The 21,592-nt window shown below is 43.9% G+C and overlaps 1 protein-coding gene across 4 annotated transcripts in view; it reads right to left on the bottom strand.

Moving 5' to 3' along the window:
* The window catches only part of lmo3 (LIM domain only 3), a 49,159-nt gene extending 39,222 nt beyond the window's left edge, over positions 1 to 9,937 (bottom strand). The window contains exons 1-2 of one of the 4 annotated variants that reach the window (XM_031869825.1): positions 9,663 to 9,937; positions 3,590 to 3,803 (exon numbers count right to left, since the gene is read on the bottom strand). In XM_031869825.1, the coding sequence (XP_031725685.1) occupies positions 3,590 to 3,795 (206 nt within the window). In that variant the 5' untranslated portion in view covers positions 3,796 to 3,803; positions 9,663 to 9,937. The other 3 variants (XM_031869826.1, XM_031869823.1, XM_031869824.1) reach the window with 3 other exon arrangements.
* Positions 9,938 to 21,592: the final 11,655 nt, after the last annotated feature.

Below are 21,592 nucleotides of genomic sequence, written 5' to 3' on the forward strand. Positions count from 1 at the left end.
ACGTTGTTGCGTCACCTTGTTGCGTTACGTTGTTGCGTTACGTTGTTGCGTTACGTTGTTGCGTTACGTTGTTGCGTTACGTTGTTACATTACATTGTTACGTTACATTGTTACGTTCAGGTTACTTTTATTTGTACCTGTTGTATTACGTTGTTGCGTCACCTTGTTGCATTACGTTATTTTAAAAACAATTTAGCAAACATTACTCAATCAGGAGTAAATGGTGCGTTAGCTGGATACTATTTTACGTGGCCGATTAATACATTAAAGCAGCAGGACGGTGTAAGTATTATTAAGTCAAAATGAACTACAGCGTTTTCATGGTCATGAATGAAAGTGTCACCCAGTGCAACAGTTGTTTTAAGGTGAGCGTTGTCACTGGGTGGAGATAAATACGTGGTCTGTGTATTGGTCTGTAGGACACAAAGAGAGCAGGAGTTTTGCATCAGTAGAATTTCAAATCAACACTGCAAACAAAACATGAAACACCTGCTTCTCTGTCTTATTGTGTTGCATCAGACTGACCACCAGCTGTGGTGCTGACGGAAGCTTCTGTACAAGCCAACAAGTCCAGTAAAGACATTTAGAGTAAGCACCGTGGTGTTTGGCTTGTGGGAAATGACGACTAAACACAATAGATACGCAGTATTTTAAGACTCGGATTGCTATCTAAAGAAAGTGTGATCATCTTAACTAACTATTCAACAACACTTCAAACATAGGGGTTTGGCTTAGAGACCCCGACCTCTGACCTAATGTGTTGATTGACACTTTATTCCACATTTTACCCCTCAGTCACACAAAGTGGGTGCAAGATGCAGTTCGATGTTTTTCTCAATATGTGGACAGGGCGAGCGCGGCATTGACCCACCTTCCAAGGAATGGATGGTGAGAGAAACGCTGACACGTTTAAGAGCTACCTGAGCTGCAGCTGTTTCTGCATTAGGCTCACTCATTTTGGTCACATGTGAAAGGTGCATAGACGGAAACATACTTTATGATAAAAAAGGGTCTCAAATGTTCCACCAGCACCAGGTTGCACATTGAGCCGGTGTGAGTGTGAGCCTGACTGTGGGTGGATAATCCAGCAGTGAGGCTCCAAACCTTTTGGATGTATTCTCTGGCACAGCAGCTTCTCCTCAAAGCATGCGAGTGTGCAGCACATAGCAGTGTGCCAAGGCCTGCAACCAACACACACACACACACACATCGTCCGACATACATTAGCTTGACAGCAGATTTTTTTTTACATTAGGTATAAGCGTCCTCTACATTCATTTTTTTCTAAGAATATGACTTATTGAGTCTATAAACCATGTATTAATAATTGATTTGTTTTGTATTGATTCGATTCTAAAATGATTTGTGTCAGCTACAATACCATACAATATTATGAAGTGTCTACTACACAGAAACAACAGAAACACATGTCCTCGCTGCCTGATAGCTACTGCACATGTGCAAACTAATACTACACACCTGTGCTGTAACACTCTTGTGCACCCTAATTATTTCTATGATAATGCTACGATAATGTCAACAACAAATCTGTGTTGAAATTAGCAGGACGGCTAGTTAACGTTGGCTGTTTTTGATGCAAATGTTTTAGGTGACAGTAACAGCGTCAAAGGCTTTGGGATGGTTGAAACTACTCGATAAATAAATTACATTTTAACGCAGTGCTGTCACATTGGAATCCATGTTGGAACATCTCTACTGTCATCCATTTGTGTTTTTAATAAAGAGATGTCTGTCACAATGTTATTATATGAAGTACCATTTATACATATATACAGTATGTCACATTAAACATCAGCACAGAAGCCTCTCAGAAATCCAGTTCCGAATGTCTGGAACCTTTGTCCAGCTGAAGTGAGGTCAAACAGAAATCAGTGTCAGTCTCTGCAGAAAGCTTTACATGTGCCAGGCCTCCATAAACTACACATTCTTATGTAAACTACTGTAAAGCCAGCGGCTGTTTGTCTCCCACCAGGTCTCAGTGCGACCACAACACTGAGAAATGATGCTGTGCTCAAGGACAGGAAAGAAATCTCCTTCTTGACCAGCAATGCAAAAAGAAATACTGATTTGTGTTCAAATTGACAGTCAATGAGGAGAGATGATCCCTTTGATCACTTTTGGGAAATGAGGTTGATTCATATTGGACATAAGGATTTAAATTGTTTTTAAAAGGCTCATATAGTTGACCATATAGTATACTCGCATTTATTACTAAAGAGTTTCTTAAAGATGCAAAAAACAACAAAACACGCTGCACTGCAAATAGAAAGAGCTGAACTTCTATTTCTTGGAAGTAAAAACAATCTTTTCCAAAGAATAAACAGGTGAGTGAACTCTATTCCAGCAAATAAATTCAATTCAGATAAAAACAGAAGGAAACGTAGGAGTTAATCCTATCAGTCACAATGACATGCTGCTGTTCCATAGGTTAGGCTTACGCTTGATCCGATTGGTGCATCGCTCTGTCAATCCAGAGATCCATAGTGCGGATCCTTATCTTGATTGGTTGTAACGACTCGTTGCATTTATGTCCCAGTCTCCTCTGACACGTGGATGAGACTGTAACGGGTTTGTTGTCACTTTTGTTAACGGACTTATTTATTAATTGTGATGCTTTTGAGAATAACTGACATTCTTGATGTAACCTCTTGACCCCTAATGTCAGAGAGTCTACATTAGAGTTAACATGGATATTTATTTCTCGTCATGCTCATAGGCTTTGTCGGTTTCACTCACAAGCTGCCATATTTCAAAGTTGTATTTTTTTTAAAGACAACCTAACCTATATAACCTATAACCTAAAAAAAAACTAAAAAAAATTCTGTATGGCAATTAGTGACACCAAATATTTCTTCATGTTCAAACAGCCCTGCTTTTCCTGAAATAACGCTGACACACCATATTTTAAAACCAATTTCAGACTTTAACAGGCGAGTAAATTATAGAAATGTTATATTAGTGTTTTCTGAATAAACCAAAAATAATGATATTAATAATACAAATATTACAGTAAAAATAAAACACAAGGAACAAAAATGTATCTGATTAAATACTCTGAATGCCATACCATAATTTGCATACATTTGCAACGGTCTAATAGCTGGGTTGTGACAAATTTTGAAGCCTTAAAATGGCAATCTGGAAGATTTTCATCTCAATAAATGTCTGTTAAGTCACTATCACTGACGGATGTGATCAATCCCACTGAACGTATTCCAATATGTATTTGCAGCATTACAAACTGTTTTCCTCGATTGTATACACACAAAAACTACTGTCTGAACACGTGGAGCTCATGCATCAACAAAAAGACCCCAGACTGCTGAACTCTGCACACTTCCACTGTTTCCACTAAATCAACCTGGGCTCAAGTCCTAAGGATTGACACTTTAAAACAAGGCCACAGGTCACAGCCCAAAGCCTTCCTGTGAATAGAAACGGGCTTTATTCCAATCCACAAAATAAAAGAGAGCTCAACCTGAACTCTAAATGTTGTGACCACATGTGTGCGTTATCTGTATGGCACGCGGCGTTTTGTCCAACGTGGCCCAGACGGCGTCTTTCTTACCGTAGGTAGTCTCTCCGGCACAGGATGAGGTTGGCTTTGGTGTAGAGCGTGGAGCCCACCTCGCCCAGCCTGCAGTCACAGCAGGCACACTTGAGGCAGTCCTCGTGCCAGTACTTATCGAGGGCCTTCAGCAGGTAGCGGTCCTTGATCTTCCGGTTGCAGCCGGCACAGCCTTTTGGCTTGGTGTCCGGCTGGACGGAGAGCATTTGTATACCTGTGAGAAGCACACAGAGAAAGAGAGAGAGAGAGAGAGACGGAGAGAGGCTTCAGACGCTCGTCCAACACCAGCGCACTGACGGACGAGGAGAACGTTTCCAAAAAGAAGACAGGGCGAAGCTCCAATGACAAAGAAAGGAGTGTGAGGCTTTAACAATACTGTTTAACATGCATGAGGTCTTTTTAAAAGGTTGTAGTTGATAAGTGAAGTGATGGATGGATAATGGGAACAAAACAGTTTTTCACATGCTCTCATTGTGCTCCTCGATCTTTAAGCAGCAGTATAAAGTCAGAACAATATTCACGTATTTAACTATTTAAATAAGACACAAGTTAAAACGAGCATTCGTAGACGATATCTTTTGCTTTCCTAATTGTCAAAAAACAGAGACTTTAACCTGGACTGCAACACAGCACATGAGGTCTCATACACTGCATGTCGGCAATGCACATGTTCAAATGTAACAAAAACACTGATTCAATTCTTAAACAGTGGGTCTGGAGCCATGTTATATGAAAGAGCAGCATCTGGACAACACAGTTCTCAGAGGGGTTTGAGGGACAAAATAAAGTACACTGAAAAAGTTGGTAGACTTTGCAGATATTCCTCTGCGAACTGTACAACGAGCTGTGAGGAACAGAACTACTTCTTCTCAGGCAAGTTTACTGGCAGTGAAGTCTCAGTTTAGCTGTGTCTTAATTAAGAACTACACACTGATTGTGAGCAAATAGTGTTCACACTAAGTGTACTAAAAATAAAGTCCAGCGTACTAAAGGGAAAAAAAAGCTTCAATTATGTGCAGTCCAAAAATGTATGCAGTATGCATACTAGACGTAATATGACTGTACGGATACCCTGATATGAGACTATACAGTATACATACTGTGTATCTTAATGTGTCAGAAGTGCCGTCTCTTCCTGGTTTTAAAGGCTGCATTACAGTAAGTTACCAGCTGTTTTATTATTTTATATCCACATTACTGATCAGTATTTATTCAAAGTTTCATTGTGTACATTTTGTAAAAGCACCAACAGTCAACCCTACAATATCACCGCAATATGGAGGCAGTTGGTCAGAATCATGTAGATATTTGATGTTCTCCACATCTCTGAGCCCTAGCAGGACATCTCTCACACCAGCGCTACCTTCAATACAAACCCTTTGAAATGAGGAGCACTGGACTTTAATTGTCATGGAAACGTTAACTGATTAGCACATTACTCAAAGAGGATGTAGTCTTTGGTCTGTGAGCGCACACGCACACACACACACACACACACACGCACACACATTGCACTTTACATGGAGAATACTTTGAGATCTGATCTGGTAAAAACAGGTGAGGAGGTCATTTCATTGTAACTCACGTCCATAGTGTTGTTATGGAAGATAACGCTAATAGAATAAATCAAATGAATCCTAATTTAAAGAGGCATTAAAGCAACACTTTAGAAAAATGTGGTTTATCAGTCAGTGTCATAGTCGCTGTAAAACAACAGCCAGAAGAAGAGACAGACCAGCACCAGCAGCTGCCCTGTGGAAGTGCAGTGAGACCCACACGAGGCCCACACAGACACAAAGCCACAGTTTCACATTTCTGCCAGGACACGTTTTTTTACATTGACCTCCTCTGTGTTTAAAGGGGCGTGGCTACAGGCGAGAGCTTTACAGCAGCCTGTATTGTTTGGCCTGAGCTGACCGTGGAGAGCCTTTGTTGGCCCATTGGGGGGGCGAGCCCCATTATCCCGCTTCGCACCAGGCTGGAATTAGTATTCTCCTGCCATTCCCCGAGGAGAGGCACACCCCCACTCCCCTTTGTGCCCCATTCAACACACACACACACACACACGCACACACGCTCGGTGTCTCTTAGATTTAGTCATTTTAAATACTGGACTTTCTATTTCACTATTTTAGCTCAAAGAAGTTCTCGCTGTGTCATTAGTACAAACACTTTTTAGTGTCAATCAAAGCCTGACCGCTGGTAAAGGTAAAGGATGCTGTGGTGTTTTACTTTTTTTGGGATGTATTTTTGTCTTTCTTCCTAGAAACCAGTGGTTTCCATTGATTGTAGTTAACGTGCAGTAAAGTTGTACAAATCCTGTCAGCTGTCAGTGCTGTGTGTTCTGAACAGTCTGCATTGACAACATTACACTATGTGGAACCTGATGCTCATCGTCCTCAAGCAACTTTCTACTTCTATTCCAATGTTGTAAATAAATACACTCGTACTCCTGGAAGTAGGAAAAAAACAAATGTTTTCAAACTAACTGAGTCGCGTTAAACAGGCTTCAAGCATGCAAAACACTGGCACAGTGCTGAAATTAAATAATCTATCAGTACACATGAAGATCACTTGTTGTCACGTGCCACACAGTCTATATGTTTGGTGATAAATCATCTGCGGAGCCTATGGAACGGGTCGCACTGCTCCCTGCGTTGGCGCTGTTCATCTGTTAATTGGCTGGATTTTGTAGCGCGGCTGCTCGGCCGGCTGCGTCCGTTCAGCGGCACTGATCCGTCCGGGCCTCGTTAACACGACAAAGTCCCGCTGCTCATTACCAAACCAAAAGCGGGAAGAGTTTAGACTCCCCCCTTTTTTACTATGCAATCAACCCGGGGAGACGGGGGGACAATAGAAGAAGAAGAAGAAGAAGAAGAAGAAGAAGAAGCATGGCAGGAATTTGACCACTTCGCTCTTCCGACTGCCGAGGGGAAGTGGTGAACAAAAGCCTCGTTTTCTCCATGAAGGGAATCACAGCTGCTCGGAGCCCTAATCATATCTGTTTTGTTTGTGCTCCGGCTTGTATCCTCCCTCCCTCCCTCTCTCATTGTGGACTTCAAGGCTGCTGATGCTGCTGCCGCCGCGCGTCCTCGGCCACATGTATCACCATCCGAGCCGGATGGAGGATGATGGCGAGGGGCACGGAGCGGAGCTGCTATTTCAGTCCCAGCTGTTCGGCGGCAGAGAGATGCTGACATTTCACCCTATCAGTTTAATTACTGTTGCCATGGCAGCGGAGCGCTGGTAAAAGGCCAATAAGGGATTGAACACAGAGACTCAATTTGCCATGCGGCTTTGACAAGCAGCCTCTCAACCGACACGACATCAGAGCACGTCCCCGTGATGTCCCGATGAAAAGGTTATCAGCGGAATAACGCGGAGAGTCGACCGGCTTCACAGCAGCAGCAGGTCGGATCTGGACGCGTCGCCCTCTACGACGGAGAGAGATGCTGCAACTTGCAACGTCGCAGAGCACGCTAAACACACACACACACACACACACGTTTCGCACACGCGCGAAACGTGCCATTTTTCACACACAAACCGAAGCGCAAAGTAAGCGTTCTTACCGAAACTTTTCTCCCTTTTCTGCATTTGTTGAACCCGCTGAGGCGCCTCACCACGCAACACCCGCAAAGCCGCCTGGTCCCGGAGAGCAGCTGTCTGCAGGCAGGCTGGGATCGGGCGCTTTGTTAGAGGGAACAATCCAGCACGGCGACCAGCGAGCAGTGAGGAAAAGAAGGCGGAGGGGAGGGGAGGGTGAAGGGGGGCGGGGGGCAACAAAACGCAGGCGGATGTGATGAGGAGCTCGAGGAGCTTGTTCGCTGCCGTCGGGTCGTCACACGGCGCGTGAGAGAACGTTTTTTTACATCGCCGCGCGGAGAGACGCAGACAGCGAATGACAGAACGACAAAAAGGGAGAGACGCTTCTCCCCCTCCGCGGAGCTCACACCTTTTAACCCCGCTACACGCAGCGGCTGCTGCTGCACGCTGCTCCGCTAATCAGCGCTTTTGACGTAGCCCCGCCACCGGGGCACCGTGCACCGATGGAACGGTTCACCCCCCCCCTTCCCAAGCATTAAACCTGCTCTTCCACGACTCCCCTGTATTCACTCACATAGCCGGTCTATCTGTTTATCTGTGACACCCTCCCAGCTTCGTTCTGGTGACGGAGGACGTTTACAGCAGAGGAAGCTTCTCCAGCGCACTCACCTTTGTCAACAAGTGAAGCAGAAGTGAGAATGAACTCCAGCTACAGATGCTCCTCTGAACGGGACAAAAACAACAACAGCAGCAAAAAGTTCACCAAACTGACATCGCGCGCCGCGCCGCTCTTCAGTATGGAATGAGCTCCACGTGGGTCAGAGCGAACCGGTTTGTGGGAGACGGCTACAAGTGTTCAAGCGGTGTGAGCGTGCGGCAGGAGTGCGCGTGGGGCTCAGGCCGGCCGGTGTCCCCGATGCATCAGCGAGAGTGGCAAGAGACGTGGGGGGGAGCCGAGCTTTATTACCTCCAAAAAAACCCAATCCCTCTCCGGAGAAACATTACACCGCCACGATAAGGTCATTCACTTATTACAAGCCGCTCCACTATATGACGGAGGCATGCATCGCGTGCGCGTCCCTGGAACGCCCATTTCCGCCCCCCTCAACGTCCTTTAATCTTGGAGTCGCGGGTGCGCGCGGCGCTCATTATATTAGACAGGAACACAGTTTGTCTCAAGGCGCGCGCAGAGCGGTCTGAACGTCAGGACAAGTTTAGTCTTGAATTTAAGGTGGACATGCTGCGTTCAGGGGCACCTCACGAGGAGACATAAAACACGCACCTTCTGACACCTGCTGACGTGGTTGTTCAGTGTTAACAACAGCGTCAAGTCCAGACCGAGTTAAACGGAGGTACAGTCACGCGCACACAGGCACATTGTGTTAGACTTGACTCGAATAGGACTATGAGTTTATCATTAAAACAATGAGTGCGTATGAGTCAGTCACTCGTGTGTTTCTGTTATCAATGAGTGGGAGAAAAAGGAAAAGTAGAGCGCAGATACAACACGACAATTAGATCAATCAAGGTCACTGATTCCTCTTCCTCCAGCGTTCCCGGGCGTCATGTGAGGTCCCGGGCTCCACCGACGATGATCGCCTCTCTGCTCCACAGCCGTTATGTCAATGTTTCCGGTAATAAGAGGACGGGATTATTCTTTGTGCCTTGTTATTGCATACTTTGGGACCACAGCAAGGCCCACGGGCACGCGCACACACACACACACACACACACACACACCTGTTGCATATATACGCACCATTCAGTGTTCCAACACGCGGCCTAGACAAGTGGAAGTTAGTCCCTTGAATATTCTGGTAGGGAGAAGGAGGGAGGGAGGGAGGGAGGCTGTGGAGGAGGAGATACAAGTCAATAGTTGGCATGCGGCTCGAGCCTAAAACGCAGCGATAATGAGATGGGTCATAAAATGCTCTCTGCGCCATTATGAGTGATGAGATGCATTAAAGCTGACAGGGTATTACCTGCCAGTAATTAGGTTTTGTCATGGATTGAATTATTTCAAGGCGGCCTATCTCGGTAATCATGCAATTTTCTGCAGCGCGCGTGTGTGTTTGGGGGGGGGCTGCCACCTCTCTCCCGGTGCCCTTCCGATCGGTTATTCATCTTCCCGTGTGAATGGAAGAGAGACACGGCTGCGGTGGAGGATGGAGGGAGATCGCGGCGCGCGGATCCAGTCCTCCAAAGGACACGCGCACCTGTTTATAACCATCAAACGTGTGCGCGCACACGGACAGAAAGCGGAGGAGAAGCTCGTCATGTTTGTACCTGACCTCAACCTTCTGCACGCGTCTCTAAATGAAGAAATAAAATGACAGCAGGGATCTGCGCCACAAAAAACCGACGGCGGCTGCTTCGTTTAACCAGCGCGCCGTGTGATGAACAGCGGATGGAGAGGGGGGGGGGGGGGCACTAGGTGATGAAGACGCTGTGCGCTGGTGGTGTTTATGTCTTGACGACACTTTACGCGTTAAAAGCCCAGAAACACACAACGGGACCGAACACGTACCTTTACAAGTCCAGCCAGAGATGCCCAAAACAAAAGAGTCAGGGGGTCGCTGCAGCGGGGCTCGTCTTCTCCGTCCTCTTCACTTTGAATCAAAGTGTCCACGAGGCAACTTTTTTCCCTCGGAGCTCGTGCAACTCCGGGTTGTCTTAAAGAAAACTTGGCGACAGGATCTCAGGTTGTCAAATCAGCCTAAAACTCGGCTCCCCACACCAGCGGCTGTCTGCGCGTCCCGGACCCCGGCTCACAGGTCGTCTCTCTCTCTCTCTCTCTCTCTCTCACTTTCTCTCCCCCCTCTTTTGCTGCTTCCTCACCCCTGTCTCGTCTGTGCGTCTCTCTAGTTTCTCTGGCAGGGAAGAAGAAAGAAGCGGCGGAGAGTGGAGCCTCCTCTCCTATTTAAGCCCCTCCACCAGGTCCCCAGTCAGCAGCACACTCCAGCTCATCCAAGAAGCTGACAAGCACCGTTAGGGAAGGCAGCGCATGTTGCTCTAATGGACCTCATTAAGCTCTACTTACAGATGTTCTCTTAACATAATTGATCTGCAGCGAGTTGAGAGGACGGCAACCTATTCCCCAGCCCCCAATTATGGCCTGGTAATTAGATCCCCAACCTCCAGTTCTCCACGTTCACCCTTCTAACATTCCGAAATATCAAAGTATCTCTTTCTCTCAAAGCGATCGCCCCCCCAACCACCCCCACCAGCACCTCACCCCACGTCTCCTCCCTCCACCCCCCTCCCACCCACAAGACACTATTGACAGTCAGATCTGCTAACCTTTGTAGTGTAGCCAGACTTAGCAGTGCACTCACTCCAGCTGACAGAGCTCACTCACTTTTCTATTCCTCCTTCCTCTCTCCTTGCTTTTTTTTCACCCGTTGGGGGAGTGAGAGGCACGGATGGAGAGAGAAAACGAGAGGAAAGGGAGGAGAAAAAGGTAAGTTAGCACTTTCCATAAAGGGTTGTAATGATAGTATCTGTCAGGGGAGAATCTTCTTTCTCTTAAATAATTCCTCTGATGGCAACTTTGAACAGAGAGAGAAAGAGAGAGGGGGGGGCGGGGGGGGGGTAATAGTGCAGCTTTTATAATGTCAATCAGTGCCACTCCTATCACCCATCTAATTAGCCAGAGTGCTACAACAGAAAGCACTTGGGGAAATGGTAATGTCATATTTTTGCATGTAATAAAGAAGAACAAAATTTTTACGGTGACATATAGAATAATATTTGTGATGGGGTGTCATCAAGTATTTAAGAGTAACTCTGTGGTGGTGAAAACACACAGAAGAACAACAACTCATAACTCTTTGTAAGGTATATGAACCGTATGAGGATACGTCGTAAAAAATCCTAAAAATATTTAGAGGCAACACAACAACAGAGAAACTAGTCAGATAAATGTAGAGTACAAAGTACAACATGTCCTTTTATGTAGAAGGGTAGTAGTGTAGAAAATACCTGTAAATGAAACTACTTGAGTGAATAGTTGAGTTACTTCCACCATTGATTTTCACATCAACAGAGAGATGACAATGCAAATCAATACAGTGTGTGTGTGTGTGTGTGTGTGTGTGTGTGTGTGCTGTTTTGTTTGTCAGTTAAACTTTCAAGCGTTCAGTTTGACATAAAGTTTTTTTTCCTGTTGATGAACTTTAAGTATTTGTCTACTTCGTTGGCTGTTTCTCTTTTCTACCCACCTTTCTTTTTCTTCTAAAAATCATCCCCCCCCCCCCATGTAAAACATATGAGAGAAATGACTCAGAGGATTTTCTGGAGAAACAGCTCACAGACAGCAGGTGTTACTAACAGCTGAAAGGAGTTATGGCTGTATAGTGTTGATATCATGCTGTCATGATCACCAGATGTGAGCGCTTTGTCCCATCAGTAACGTTTCAGATGTCTGTCCTTCAGAGAGTCTTCTCATCGAGGGTTTTGACATTTACTAGAGGACACTCCAGCACCTCTCTGCTGCCATTCTCCTCCTATAGTGGAGCCCTCACAGGCCAACCAGGAGCTTAAGGATTGGATACTGCACTCTGGTCCTCCAGCCCCTCACTCTCACACACACACACACACACACACACACACACACACACACACACACACACACACACACACACACACACTCTCTTTTGCCCCAGGGGGATAAGCCGGGGGACTGTCTACACTAACGACCAGCAGAGCCTCTCCTTAAAGTCACACTCAGTAATTGCTGCCAGTATACGACCTTCAAGTGGGGTCAAGGGATACGTAATTTTAATGACAACTTTTCCTCTCCCCCGCAGGCCAATTTTGTCTTTTGGCAGGAAGAGAAGTGGCAGAGCTAAGTTCCAGAGTCATCCTTCCACAAAAAAAAAATCTGGGGAATCACCTTCGATAATGGGTCAGAAGGGAGCCGTCCAAATCTAAAGAATAGCCGGGCCAAAGAGTATTGACCCTTCTTATAACTCTGCTGAGAGTTAATGGAGATTACTTAATTCAAGCGCCTATTCATTTAGTCAGAATATAAAAGGAGGACAGCAGCACTCAGAGAGCTGGGACTCTGGTAATAGCCCAGTCTCGTTCTGTCTGACTCTGAAGATGGAAACAGCAATCAACGAGAAGCAAGGGCTTTAGCTTTTGGAGAAACCGGACATGATTTGTGCTATTTCATTCATACAGATCAGTAATCCAGTGCAACATTGTGAATTCAAAGACTATATGGCAGAAACCAATCCACACACTGAGCAGGGGCGGAGCAAGACGTGGTTAACATTGGGGGCTCGGCCCAAACCTGGGAGGGTCCGGGGGGTCCCATTTACAGCAGCTATACATGCTATTTGTTCTCCAACTGTGTTCTTCATTCTGAAAGCAGAACACAACACACACACCAAAACAGAGGCAACCATTGTCTGATATTATTACTAAGTTACATAAAAATAATACATAGACAGAGTAGGAATAAACAACATCACTAATCTTGAAACCTCTTTTTGTTACACTATGCTGGATTACAGTTCACAGAATGAATGTTTTGCTGACAAATCTGCTACATTTCAATCCATGCCATAATAATCTGGGCTGCTCTAATTGCAAATCGAGGAGCCCAAACAATGCTTAGAGAATTCAGTTCAATTTATTTCTGTATAGCCCAAGATCACAAATTACAAATTTGCCTCAGAGGGCTTTACAATCTGTACACATACGACATCCTCTGTCCCAGGACCCTCACATCAGAACAGGAAAACCCCTTTAACTAATAATGTGCTGTCCAATACTCAGAGTTGAATATTAGACGAACAGAAGAACATTTACTTAGTTGTATTAGATTTCTCTAGGGAATAGAATACTAAGACAATGTTATTGTGCACACTGATGGCAATATTTCCCCAGTGATGGAACCTTTGCTCCTTTCATTTGCTGTTCCAGTCAGACAGACTGAGGGGAAATGACACAAAGTATTGTAAAGACTGAAGAGAATCGGGGCTTTTGAGGAAACATTCAGGGCTTGAGTCCCAGAAGCCGGCCCACCACCCCAGTGTTTTATTTAACAGCTCATCCGAGCCCAAAATGTTACAGGAAGACTTTCTAATCAGGTCAAACATCTCACTTAACACACATCACAACACTTATGTGGGTTCACAGATGGACTGACTTCATCTGGAGGAATCTCAGAAGTAGTACTGCGTACTCTTAAAACAACGTTTACGATTGAAATCACTGTGCCAGCTTAATAAGCCATCTATTGACGTCATCAGCCACATTTTTTGTCACTTCAGACCTGATGTCCACCAGGATGGGCGCTCAGGGCTCTAGTTGTGTGGATGAAGTTCACAGTCACCCCCTTTAAGCACAGGGCTCTCCCCGTCATGACAGAGTGACTCTTTATGGGAGACTTATTGTGACCGTCACCATAAACATGATCCTGGTAACGATCCAAGTAGATGTGTAAAAAACCAAACCCAGCAATCTCCATAACATCATGTTGCTGCTCACAGCCTCACATCTCACTGTAGTGTCATGAACAGTGTTTAATGTGTCAACATGCCTGTTGATTTAAAATGCATTAAAAAGCATGTAGGATAATGAATCATGACCGACAAGTGTGATGCGCATGTAAGCACAGACGTTTCTGTGGTTATTTCACCACATTGGTGCTTGTTGATCTGTCTTGTGTAATTGTGGCTTGACAGCGTGTAACATCACTCCAATTAGAGGCTGCAGATGGAACAGATACCTGCTGCCTGCAGATGGCTGTAAAGAGAGTCACCAGAGTAAAGGAAAGGCCAGCAGAACAGGATGCTCATTCATATTCATTCTGTGGCATTAATGTTATCATCAGAATACAACTGTTTTATAAGAAATTTTACAACTGTTTTATTAGAATACAACAAAACTAGAGTAGGCCTTTGTGTGAAGAGGTTTGTATGGGAGTGTCTTCACCAAAGTATCACAGACCACTGGTGCACAGAGCCGCCGACCTGCTCCGAGCACACTCACCCTGCCAGACACACTCATTCTTGGCACCAAGACTGCGATACGCCACTGGATTGGAATCTCCACGTCAAGGGACGAGGGCTGCGCTATTCGCCGTGCTCAACACAAGAATAGAGCCTGCAACTTCTCAAAGCTCCTCTGATCTCCATATTGACCAAATCTGCAATGGTGAATGTAGTTTGTTAATACTGTGCCCATGTCTAAATGAATGTTTATTAAAGGGCCCGTGTGTAGCATTCCAGGGGGGTCTATTATCAGAAATCTAATCTAATATTCATAGTTATGTTTTTATTAATCCCCTGAAACGAGGAATCATGTTTTCGCTTAGAAAGAGCCCTTCATAGGGAACGGGTCCTCTTCACGGAGTCTACAGTAGCCCGCAACAGACAAACCAAACACCGGCTCTAGTAAAGAGCCTTTTGCATTTTTAGGTCACTGAAGGACACCGATGTTCTCCGACACACTTGTGAAACCGAGGTACCGCCAGCCACTGTCTGACTTCTATTATGGTGTGGACGGCCTCTGAGGCAAGCAAACAGCGTTAACACGGTTTTGCCCTCGACTGCTCACGCTACGACAGTCTTAAAAGGGAGGAGTGAGTGGAGGGGTATTCAGTTGGTTACAGTCTGCAACCACACCACTAGATGCCACCAAATCCTACACACGCTGGTCCACTTCCTGTTTTGTATGTGTGCCATCAAGGTCTGTATCATGGCTTACTCTGCCACCTTGAAACTTGTTTCTCACATGTATTAGTTAGAACACAAGAGGAACTTGCACAGTGCATTTTCAGATATTATAAATAGTTAACATCCAGTAAAATGGAGGCCAACTCTGAAGGGGTAAAAGGGACCAAACTGGTGGTTTCTATTCATGCAGATTGTTTTGATTTTATCTGAACCAGTTTAGGCATGCAATTTAGTGGTGTAAGAAACAGATTCCGTTTTTAGCTGGATAATCCACAGAACATGCTATTCAGTTTTCAGAGCATCCACTTAGAATGCTGTCGGCCCATTAAATGGCTGTTGTCAGTCGTGGTATGGCCTTACTCTGCCTCTATTGGCTCAGTAGGCCGTTGTCAAACCAGGAGACCACTGTTATGTCCTGTGTGAAACCAACAAGTCTTTATCATCAAAACTATATTTCTGTGGTAATCATGTGATGAGTTGTAATCCACCTGCTCATCCTTGTAAATAAATAATGTCATAGATGATCAAATATATTTGAAGTTAAGATGGCACTTCTGTTGAAAAGAGATCGTGATTCATTTTATTTGGTAGATATCTTGCAAACATAAAAGAAAAGAGAGTAATATAAAAAAGGCAATATATTCTCATCCCTACATTCTGACAGATATATAATTCAAGGACTTATTGATCGGAACATCACAATCACTTTTTCCTTTGGACCTCTGAGTAATGAATGCAAATCAAAGTTATGTACATATTATTGAATAAGGGTGGACATCAAAACAGCACCAGTAAAATGACTGGAGTCGAGAATGTTGTGAATATGTTATCGAGAAACTCACCTCAAGGTCAAGACATCAGACTTTACTGTAGCTGCAGGAAAATATAGCAACGGCCTGTTTCAAAATCAGCACAGGAAAATAAAACTTTTGAAGAATAAATATGAGCAAATATGAAAGGTGTCTGCGCTGTACACTTTTATGGATAAGGTCTGTCTGTTCTGGTTTCATACAGATAACCAAATAACTAATTAGATTATATTCTATTAATATCTCAGGAGCAGACACATGTCTATGAGAACCCGGGAGGTATAATGGGGTGCATACAAATGAATACATCGTGCTTTCGAATCAGTAAACTGTGCAAACAAATGACTATTTATTGCACACAAATTAGCATTAAACATATTGTTGACATTGTAACATAGCATTGTTTAGCAGGCAACATGCGAGCTGTCTCCTCTGCTGCATCACCCGGGTCCGCCTCAGCTCCACCGACAATCCACCTCTTTGCCACAGACTGTACAGAAGAAGTGGACGTAGTTGGCTTAACGTCACCCATTGGTTTGTGGACTGCGGTCATGAATCCTCGAGTTCGGCATATTGGCCGTCGCCAATCAGTTAACGAATGTTAAGCATACCCTGCTTTACTAATGTACTAAATGAACATCATGCTGTATTGAAGAAGACTTGAAACTAGAGATTGAGACCATGAACTCATGTTTACAATGTTTACTGAGGTAATAAATCAAGAGAGAAGTAGAGTCATTTTCATAGACTTCTATACAACCAGAGGAGTCGCCCCCTGGTGGACACTAGAGAGAATGCAGCTTTAAGAGACTTCAATATTGGCTTCACCTTTCAAAACTGGAGGTTGCCACCTGCTCTTTGCCCATTTTTGAATTAGCCAAGAGTTGAGCTTTCAGAACTTCCGTACTAACTCATGTTCCTCTTTACCTCTCCCTCACTTATTGTGGTATGAATAAACCTCCATAACTTGGGGAGTTCAAAGCAAGAACATCGAAGAAGCACAACCTGAGTACATTGAGACTACTAGACTAGAAGTAAGTGGCAGTAAGTACACAATTAATCTAACTCAATTTCTGCGGCGGTAGATATTGTTTAATCATTTTCATGCCAGAACAAATAAAATACCTGAGCATTGGTTTTATGTCCGATCAGTGAAAACGTGAACACCAACTTTTCTTGAGCGACACAAAGACAACAATATCATTATGGTTAGCAAAAGGCAGTTTAAACAAATCAAGCCCAACTAATTATCTAACATTTGGAAGAGAAATGGAGGAAAATGCTCACCTCAAACATGCTCGTTGCTGAAGGTTGATTGATTGGTGGTAGTTGGTGTGTTTTTCTCTGGATGTGAGGGGTGAGCATCCCCTCAAACTGTTCCACGGTGATCCAAAAATATTGCCTGAGGAGCTCCATGTTCCATGCGCCTCTACAAAGTTGGATGAACCCAGAATCTTTTTCCTCTTCCTCAGGAAATGAAGGAGCTACTGCTTGACTCCCTTTTCTTCTCTCAAAAAAAGCTTTCTTTGTTTTTGTCTTGTTTTTGATGAAAATAGATCAGTGCAATGCACACTGGACCCGCCATGCAAAGTTGTCATGCAAAAAATTTGCATGCAAATTTTCCGTATTCCCGCACGGCAGTTTGGTATCACACTGGTGAGAGGAAACAGAATGATTTCTGTTCTATTCTCGTAAGTGGTATTGACAGTTTTCAGTGTTTTGGTACTAAAACTGAAATCCTACATCCCAGCACGGGCCAGTTCAAGTATAACATGGAGACAGTAGAGCCAAGCTGAAGCACGCTCTCATTTGCAGTCCATTTTATTCCCTTTGCCAAGACACCTTGATCCATAAACACTTACATACGGAAATGACATATGTAATACAAACTCATGTTTGATGCCTGTGACGAAGGACGACCTCAGACGGGTTTCGGAGAAGCAGCCGAGCAGGAACCGCACTACGCCCCTTGCGGAAGAGGACGGCAGTCAGCTGCTCGCGGACTAATATTAACGGCATTGAGTTAGTGAAAAGGCTTGAACGAGAGAGGCGGCGCGAAATGACGGCCGTGTCTGTAAATAGATTAGAGTTTATGTGGCTGTTCGGAGTTTGACTTTCAAGACTGTGTGCGTGCAAACAACCAGTAAGTAGACGTAAAGTTTGGTGTTAGTCTAATGTAGTTATAAGTGTTATATTGTGTCATTTGCACGGTAATCTATTCTGAGAGTTAGTAGCTCGTTCCTTGTTTGCTAAGTGGTGACTGTAGGAGTCCCGGACCTGTTTATCACTGCCTGTATTCTGTCCCTGTGTGTCCTAATTAGAAACCAATGTTGTATAGAGGTTTTTACTAATTATTATTTCTTGTATGTCTGTTTCAGAACCACACACACAATTGCTTGTTTGACTATTGTCAATAAACCTCTCAAAGGAACATCTTGTCTGGAGTGCATTCTGATCGATGCCCCCTGGTGGCCACAACTTTTAATGAACCAGTAAAATTATACAGTCCTTCCCAGTCAATACAACAATGCCCTTACACATGCTAGCTCACACACACACACACACACACACACACACACACACACACACTGACACACTGACAACATCTTAACACAAGCTCTCTATCTGTATCTTACACTAATGCAAACTCATTCGGTATCATATAATATCATTTCTCCAAGCCTTTGATGATAACCTTGAACAATGCAATGCTGGTAACTGCTACATAATATCTATCGATTCCATCCAGTGCGATTTCCTTGAGTAGCTTGGGCTGAAATGACTTGTGTGTTCAGAACTGAGCATTTCAAACAGACTGCCGTATACCTCAGCAGCAATCAATCAGCCTTAATCCAAAACCAATTTACTCCGCCTGAAGAGGAAAATATCTTTTAATCTCTTGCCGACAATCCCTGATTGGGGTGCAGAGCATCAGTTGACAGTCAAACTGTGCCGCTTAGAATGGGATGTTGATATTGGATTTGCGGTTGCCATTTTTACATACACATGAATGAATAGTCAATTTAATACCTGTGAGTACAGTTTTTCCCTCCCTGATGATGGGAGATTGCTTTCCACGACATCTTTTCCAATAGCATACCCTGTTCCATCCTCCAAGACACTGTAGCAAAAAAGGTCATCACACAGCAAAGAATACACACGTGCAGAGCTCTAACCCTTTGTACAAATTGGAGAGAAAAATGCTGAGTGAGCAAATCTCACTCTGAATTAAAGATTTCAATATAAACATACATCTTTATAATATTCTTTGTACCTCTGACACTAAGCCGTCTGTTGTAGACATGGAAGGCTTGTGTTGTACTCCAGGTGGTTACCTCTGTCAGCAGCAGGACAATAGTCACACCTACCCCATTGTAACCTCTGACAGTGGAGTTGGAAGGAAGAGATGTTTGCACCTCATCTGTCTCTGATAGCAGTGTGAATGGGTTTGCATCAAACTATGTGGGAAAGTAGCTGAGAAAGAAATGACTAAGTGATAAAACTGTGATTATTACTGGAGGCTTTTGGAGCCTGAGAGGAAAAGATGCAGATACTTGGGGCAGAAGAGCACCGCCACTGCACAATAAATAGATAAATAAATAAGTCAATAAAAATGGCAAAACAATATTATTTATGATGACTATTATTTCAAGTCAAGGAAATCCAAACTGCAGTTGTTTTTACAAAACAGAGTTCAGCATCAGCTCCAGCAGTTTGAGCTCTGCACTAGATCCTCATCATGCAGAGACTTCCACAACAACAGTCACCATCTCCTCTGGCTACCAACAATAATGTGTCAGTCATTCGTTGTAGTGCATCCTCCAGTGCGGCCTCTCTGAGCTGCTCAGTAACAAAACTAATTGAGGGCCACATGTAAGCATGTGGTTCTTGCTTTAGAGTAGCGCAGGGAGGGAGTCTTACAAATGAGCCCCCCTGGAGGGGAGCACAGCCGAGCCACGGCCAAGCAGAACATCACCGCGTAGAACAAGACGGAGCAAGCCAGGGACAGCTCGCCCAGTGGTTCCAGCAGCCAGTGCTCCCGCGTGTTTGGGGTGCATGAAATGCACTAGTGCTATAGAGCGGTTAGCAGTGTAGAAAGTAGTAACACCTGGTTATTAGATACAATTTATTAAGATTAAATGTGGCATCAAAGTATTAACAACATAATTGAAAGCAGGCAATAAATGGCACTGGTTCTTGGGAGTGTTAGTTATTAGATGTAATGCAACTTGATTAAATAACTTGACAATTTAGCTACTTTGTTAATTTCACGTGTTATTTCAGCCTGGTCTCCTAAAGATGACGTTCCCAGACAGCTAAACTGCCTCGTCAGTTACATTTCAATGGAAACATATTTTCTCCCAGACTACGTTTGTTCTTAATGTATCACAAAATGTCTGCGGGAGTCCACATGGGGAGGAGGTCAGGGCGGGCGGACGGGTCAAACAAACACAGGACTTTCACCCTGGAGGCCGCTGTCTGTGTACCGTGTGAAACCAAAGGTACGCGGGAGAGGTACATGAAACCATTTCATCATTACCATTGAAACATTACTTCACAAACTTATTCATTTTCAAGCCAAACCATAATCTTTTACCAATCTTAAAAAAGTAGTTTTCTTGCATTAATCTAACCGAGTCATATTTGTTGCTTTTTTTGTTTAGTTTTGTTTCAATTCACAAAGTTAACCAAGCTTTACGAAACGTGGTTAACGCAATTAAGGGTGCAGTTTCGTTGTATAGTAATATCATTTTTAGGATACTGGGTTGGGTATTTTAGAAGGATAGATGAAAAAAAATTATGTTTTTGTTGCCTTGCCTAAAAATGTTGCGTTATCTTGCAAAACTTTAATTTGTAAAAATAATTTTCTTGTGCATTGCAATTTGACTTCAGGGCAAAATTCCTATGGAAATATCATCTCCATAATATCATTTAAACAGAAATTTTAACTACGCACGAAGAAATACTCAAATGATATACCAAAATACCCATGATTATCCTCAAACTATTATTTACTCAAGCTGTGCCTACAGTAGGACTACCGTGTGACCACTGTACAACTTCTGTTCTAATCCTCATCGCTCAAGTCTTATGCAATTAAATGTGTCACATACTGTCGTATATCTATTAGCGTGTCTGGAGACTAATTTGACCAACTTACAAAACTGTAACAGTCTGTGGCACATACAGTATTGTATGTAAAACTGAATCAGTCTCACATACTATGGATACCCCCCAGGACCATTATTCATCTTTTTCTCTTTGAGCTGATATATTGTGGGACAATAACCAAGCCCATAACATTAAAACACAGTAAGGTTCATCCTCTGTGGAGCATGAAGCAAGTTCAATTGTGGCCCGATGGTGGTAGGTGGAGTCAGCGTAAAGGGATAATCCTCTGGGCTCAAAGAAAATCCACCAACTGCAAATGTGATGGAAAAACAATCATCAACGAGATTCCGAGATATTTTGTCTAGATAGTGGGTGCTTGATACTGCAGGGAAATGCAGATCCAGCACCATCCAGCACATTCTGCCCTGGCCAATCAGCAAACACATTTGTGGTAGAATACGTGCACTCAGCAGGACTAAGGCTTGGGGACAGTTAAAGGAACTGTAACGACCTGGATACCAAGGTTTGGAGAAACTGAAAGACTAAAGTGGTTATTCCTCTATTATCCAATTAAATATTGGAGTAGAGTTTGCTTTGCTATTGATCATAGAAGAGGTCAAAGGCGTTGAGTTCAACAAAAGTTGATGTAAGTAGTGTAACGCCTATTGACTGAATGAATAATGAGCTTAACAGATGCCAATAGTGAGGGCAGACAGTGTCCTTTACCCAGTACAGCCTGCCCACCCTCGCTTCCTCTGTGTGTTTCAGCTACCAGGCAGAGGAAAGCTTGATTAAGAGGAGGCTGGTGGGTGGCTGTTGTTTTACTCCCTATTGATCCTCGGAGCACA

The sequence above is a fragment of the Anarrhichthys ocellatus genome, unplaced genomic scaffold, assembly GCF_004355925.1.
Source record: "Anarrhichthys ocellatus isolate YVR2014 unplaced genomic scaffold, GSC_Weel_1.0 scaffold49, whole genome shotgun sequence".
Lineage (NCBI taxonomy): Eukaryota > Metazoa > Chordata > Actinopteri > Perciformes > Anarhichadidae > Anarrhichthys > Anarrhichthys ocellatus.